This window comes from Dermacentor variabilis, chromosome 9, assembly GCF_050947875.1.
Source record: "Dermacentor variabilis isolate Ectoservices chromosome 9, ASM5094787v1, whole genome shotgun sequence".
Lineage (NCBI taxonomy): Eukaryota > Metazoa > Arthropoda > Arachnida > Ixodida > Ixodidae > Dermacentor > Dermacentor variabilis.
This window is the reverse complement of record NC_134576.1, coordinates 8,868,129-8,874,128: the sequence shown is the minus strand read 5'-3', so window position 1 is coordinate 8,874,128 and position 6,000 is coordinate 8,868,129. Positions and strand designations below refer to the sequence as shown.

General features: G+C 42.2%; 1 protein-coding gene across 7 annotated transcripts in view; it reads right to left on the bottom strand.

The window, feature by feature from the left end:
• Positions 1 to 1,048: 1,048 nt before the first annotated feature.
• LOC142558600 (uncharacterized) overlaps positions 1,049 to 6,000 on the bottom strand; it is a 473,120-nt gene continuing 468,168 nt past the window's right edge. For 5 of the 7 annotated variants that reach the window (XM_075670756.1, XM_075670751.1, XM_075670758.1 and 2 more), the window contains one exon: positions 1,049 to 2,130. In XM_075670756.1, coding sequence (XP_075526871.1) covers positions 1,814 to 2,130 — 317 coding nt within the window. In that variant the 3' untranslated portion in view covers positions 1,049 to 1,813. The remainder of the gene's footprint in view (positions 2,131 to 6,000) is intronic. The other 2 variants (XM_075670754.1, XM_075670757.1) reach the window with 1 other exon arrangement.

Here is a 6,000-nt window from a genome sequence, read left to right as displayed (position 1 = left end):
TCAAGCATTTTCAATTAGCAGGAATGGTGAGCCTGTTGATCAAAACATGGCTTCACGGCCTACAATGAGCTCTGTGGTAGGCCATTTAGTTGTATTTCCAATCAGTCATCATCATCATCCAGCTGTTTTGTGTCCATTGCAGGACGAAGGCCTCTCCCTGCGATCTCCAATTACCCCTGTCCTGCACCAACTGATTCCAACTAGCACCCGCGAATCAATCGGTAAAGTTTTGAAAGCACCTGAAATCAGTTGTGTGTGTGTGATGTGAGAAACTGTTCTAAAAGCTAATGTGAAGAGCGGTATAGCTCTTGCAGCTGTTAAAACAGAATAAGTACTATTTTTAAACATTAGTTACAAGAAAAATTTATTCTAAAGAGAACCTTGTGAATGCACCTTTGCTGCTTTTTAAGCTTAAATGCTGACCAAAACTTGTGTTCTTTCTCTGCAATGTTTGCGTTTTCTCAAAAATGTTATTTTCAGAAGCGTTCAAGATCATACAACAATGTTTTATGTAGGAGGCAACTGTAAATTTAAAGTGACGAAGTTTGTGGGTAACCTTGCCCTTCAAAACAAATTGAACAAATTTTCAGCAGCAAGTTTATATCGTTGACAGTAAGCATCTGTAACTGGTATTTAACAAGCACTTCAATGGCATCTTGGTAGGTTAGTGGTTCCGTTTCTTTAACGGTATGTTAATTTGGGCTGTTTGGTACATATTGGACAGAACGCTCTGTCCCGTGGATCTGTGTTGTGTTTACATTCTGCTGTTGCATTTCTGTTATGATCAACTGCACGAGTAAACAAAACAAGGACAGTGTTTTCCTTTGTGGCGTACGTTTGTGTGCCGAGTTCATCAACATGTTAAAATCGTCTGAAGGTGGTTTTGCTCGAGACTGACAAAAGGCACAGATCGCCTCCGCAGTACGTAGGCCAAGCAAGAAATGCAAATGCCGAGAGTGTGGGCCACATAGCAGCATTTTGTGGGCACTTGCGCACTGATGTGCTCGGTGAAAGCATCCATGTTCACAGGTGCCAGCAAACGCACGACTCAAGAAGGCAGCCTTGTTTATTATTTACAGCGTTGGGAGGTGCTTCGCAGCCGGCACGTGGCTTCCCGCACTGCTCGCATAAGGACACACATGTTGAGCCCAGGGTATATAAAATAAGTTATCACGCAGGCTGTTGTCAATTTAGCTTTTGCCAGACACACAGGAAAATTAAAAGAGGTGAGAGGCAGGCTCTACCACATCAATCAAATCCTGAGTGCAACAGGATTACAAAGCACATGGCAACATCAAAAAGAGGATAAAAGCTGGCATCGCCAACACCACTGCCCGTAGACAAAACCAGAGCAGTACAGTTTGATAAATGGCAACATTATTGAGAGTAGAGGTTGCACACATCGTCCTAGGGGCAACCCACACGTCAGCCAAGCCACCAGTGTTCTGCACCACCAAGTAACACATCAAAACAGCACTTTAATAAAGCTCACACAACAAGTCACCTTGGGCAGGCACATGCAGCAGCAGTCAGATAAACTGTACAACACAGAATTCCAAATTTCCACACCTGCTCTGGTCTCGTTCAGCGTAACTAAAAACACCTGTACATGTCGGAATCAGTGGTGATAAATAGGCCTTCTTATGTACACTATGTACAAATGCAGTCTGCCCAACACACAGGCATGCTGCAGCCACACTGCAGCAACGCAAGCCTCAAAAGATGGCCGGCAAGGGAACCAGATAAAACGTTCACTGGTCAACCCACTGAAAATTGTGACATGACAAGAGACACGTTGGGAGGCTATGTATAGCTATGTACACAATGGATGCGACTGCACCTCACACGAGAGCGCTGCGGAAAACACAGGAGGATGTGTCAACAAGGGTGCCTTGGAATGGTCTGGCATGTCTGACAGCACCACCTTGATGCCGTGCCCAGTCCTGCTGTCATCAACTGGCATTCGAGGGCCATCCCACTCAAAAGCGCAAAAACAATGCGAGCGGTTCCAGGCCTTCTTATATGTACAAGTCTTCTGCAGACCGTGGTCTAGCTGTGGTGGAAGTAACCTGGCCGGTGCGATGATGGCAGGCTTGTTGCTGCAGAGTGAGGGGTTGCGCCAAAGGGAACCTGCACACACCAATATACTGTTATCATTCGACTAAAGCAAAGTACAAAATAATTTTACACTGTGTCCCCAATAGTGAGCGAGTGCAATTATTTGAGGAAAAAGCAGGCAAGATAAATTAAGACAGTGGTCTTTACATTATGCAAAAAAGAAGTGAGGCGTGCAGACAGGACGCAAGAGTAGAGAAGTGGACAACTCTTGTGTGAATATGAACATGAATATTCGTTACAGTTGCATAATACTGTCGTAACAGTAAACGAGCTCCGAGCAGAAGGAATGCCTGCTGCCTTTTCTTGTTTCACATTTACTGGCACATTAATGGGCACTGTTTTCCAGCTCTGATGGCCTGTTATCGTGCATTCTGGATATTTGACAGTGCAAAAAAACATGACGCGCTTCCCAAATCACTGTGGAGCTGCGCAGGGTGAAAATGCTTGCGACACGGCTGTTTTTGGCCTCCATTCCTTTGCCACGGGTCAAGTATGCTCCTGCTAAATCTTATAATGCTTCACAACTTAACTCCTTAATTAAATGTTAATTAAATTTAAAAAGTTAAATGTTAAAAGCTAAGCTAAGCAAACAACTTAACTCTTAACTAAACATTACTATATTTCAATGCACTTCCACATTTTCCACAGAAAGGTTTCCAAGCCATCATAAGTGCAGAATATGTAGAATACAGTGCTGTTTACAATTACCACAGCAGACATAGTCACTTACAGGCAGATACTGAAAGAGTCGTATTGAGTAGGGCTATTGAGTAGGAGTATGTAATAGTATTTGATTAGGAGTTTCAAATAGAGTATTAGGCATTAACTATTTGTATTCGAAAATGATCTATTCCATATTTTTGAATACCGAAACTAACTAAACATATAACTAACTGTTAAAGTCGCCTCATTTTTTGTCCTTCTGATAAGTAAAGTATCCCAAAGTATTGCAAATTATCACAGGTAAAACAATGTGCAAACATTTCCAAAGCAATGCAGAAACAAAATTAGCATTCCTAGCTTTGTTTTCAGTTTGGAGGTGGAAGCCTACTGACAACCTGTGACTTTTGCTAGCAGCCTGCATTTTACGGTTTCTTGCAGTCCAGTCATGTTGCAGTTTTATCTTTTACGCTACAACAAATGATGTTTTCCTTGCAGCAGGTCGTTTTAGATGTGTCAACAGCATGCAAGTCCATCAGTGACTTTTTTATTTATTTTATATGTTTGGTTAACTCTCAGGGCCACTTTAACTTTACTGAGGGGAGTGGGAAAAATACATATATATTCATAAAATACACTGCAAAAAAATGAGCGGGAATTGAAGACTTAAAATCACCACAGTCCATAATGGAGACGATGGTGATGGGCAGGCGGTTCCAGTCTGGACTAGCTTTTGGGATAAACGAGGCAGAGTAGTTCTTGTTCTAGCACGATGAAATATACAAATTTTAATATGGTGATCGACACATGTAGATTGACACACACAGTTAGGAGCGTTAAAAAGACAATTCATGACATGACGAGTGCAAAGATCAGAAAGGCTTAATGTTCTCTTCATACTTGTAACACAAGACATGCGAGAATATTCAGCTGTGATAAAGCGAATAGACTAATTCCGAAAGGCTTCGATGGTTTTAATGAGTAATTGCGTATGCAGGTCCCAAACGGATGAAGCGTCCCCCAGCTTGGTCTTATAGAGAAGAAGCTTTAGTATCCCAGGAACACGAGAAAGGCTTTGGTGAAGATAACACCATCGCGGAGGGTACATAATTAGGTTTAGCTTGCTCTGTGGGCCAAGATATTCGCAGATTAGTGGAGAGTGAAGAAGGAAGTGTTCATGAAAAAAAAAAAGTGTACCGCTGAGCACACATTTGCAGTCAGCAGCAATTGCCAGGTGAGCTATAACTGTTTTACGCAATTTCTACTCGGGAAAGATGCGATTCAGGGATATGTTAAACCACAGTGACTACTTGAAGCAAGACAGGCGACGAAGTGGAATGTATTATTCGATTGCTGTGTTTTCCAATGTACAAGTCATTTATTTTCTTAATTTTTTGTCGGTGTGTCTTATAAAACTTATATAGAATCAAAATCAGATTGGATGCCCTACTGCGAAACTCAGCATCTCATATCCATTTCCATGCTGGATTATGGGCTCAGTGTTGCGTGCTCCATGCTGGGACACTGGGCAGGTGCTGCACACTGATGCGAAAAGCAGCTTAGCGCGTGGAATACGCAGTCCCTGGCAACCGTATATATAGTATATATCTATTTTAATACAGAAAGGAACCAGAGAGTGTTTTAGTTCAATAAAAAGAAAAGAAGAAGAAAGTAAAAATAAAAACGTTTCCACTAGGATTCGATCATCTGACTTACAGATCCTAAGCCCACTACGTTACCACTGCGCCACGCCAACACACAGCAAGTTATGAATAATTTGCCATATCAAGATGCAGGCCCAGTTTTAGTTTTCCAGACGTCTCGCAGTGACATGGTAGATGTCATCCACGTGGCGCATCTTAAGCGTTTTTATGCCCGCTGGCAAACTTAGGGACATCCTTTGTTGTTGTTGTTGTGTTTTCTTTATTATGCATAGTTTTGTTTTCATTTTCGTGATTATAGCATTGGGACGATGCTTTTCAAAGGGAAGGTACCGACATGTGTACTTGTTTATTTTTCTCGGCTGAGTGCCATTCAGTCTAACAAATATTATCGCTCAGCGCCCGCACATATCGGAAGTTTCTCAAATGGCATCGATGGTTCTATCCGCTGTCTGTTGTCACTGAACCTTGTGTAGTACTTTCTGGAAGACATGCGGGCACTAGCGATTGCTCTGGAACATTTGATGACTAATGTATAAAAGCTGACGCACTTGACCCGCTGATCAGATTTTCATCGATCGCAGACTGTTTGCCGCTGTCATTCTGCTTTGAGTGTAGCCTGTTTTTCGGGGCACAGGGTCACCCAATAAAAAGTTAGTTTTGCCATTCACAGTTTTGCCACTGTGTTCTTGACTGTGACTACCACATGACACTATCGCATTCCACTCTTAAAGGTGAAGCTTAAGCGTCCTCAAAATTTTTCAATTTAATATTCTATACTTGCTATTCCTATTCAATTCATATTTGCCTACCTCTAGTAGCGAGCAAAAATTTCGAAATGTAATAAATTGACCAATTCTAGTCCAACAGACTAATTGGCAAATCTATCGGCTTTGTAGGCTCGCCAACATTTAGCGCTCTGGGATTATGTGCCATTCCATTTTAACTCTATTCCAGAATCTCGAGCTCCCATTCCATTCACATTCCATTTTGGGTTTATAAAAATGAGTAATACTTCTGGAATCATTCCAATTCCTGAATTGCCACTCCACAATGCTGGGCTATTGAAAGCAACTAACGCTTTGTTGAGACTGGCCTGAGATGTGTGTTTCAGGTCAATGAAGTGTGAACAAGATATGCATGAAGCGACTGGCTGAAGGGGGCTCAGTGCATGGGGTGTGGGGGAGGAGTGCGGGTAGTACACAGGCCGTTTGAGGAGTGACATCGAAGAACGAGTCGCTTAGTACAGCATATTTGACCCAGCGTTTCCATAAGGCTGTTGTATTTTGAGCAGATATTACAGTGAAACCTCGTTAAACCATAGTTGGTCGGATTTACTGCATTTACTCACATAATTATTGCACTTTCTTGTAAAAAAAAAAAAATTGATGCAAAATCAGGGGTGCGAACATACGTGGGTTAAATTTCCCGCAAAACGAATTTTTTTTTTTCATCTCAGGTTTGCTGCGGGATGACAACAGGTCAACAAATAGGCAGCCGCCGCTGTATGTAGGGTGGGACAACAAAACAAAAATGGCAGCCGGCGGAGCAAGCCGAACGC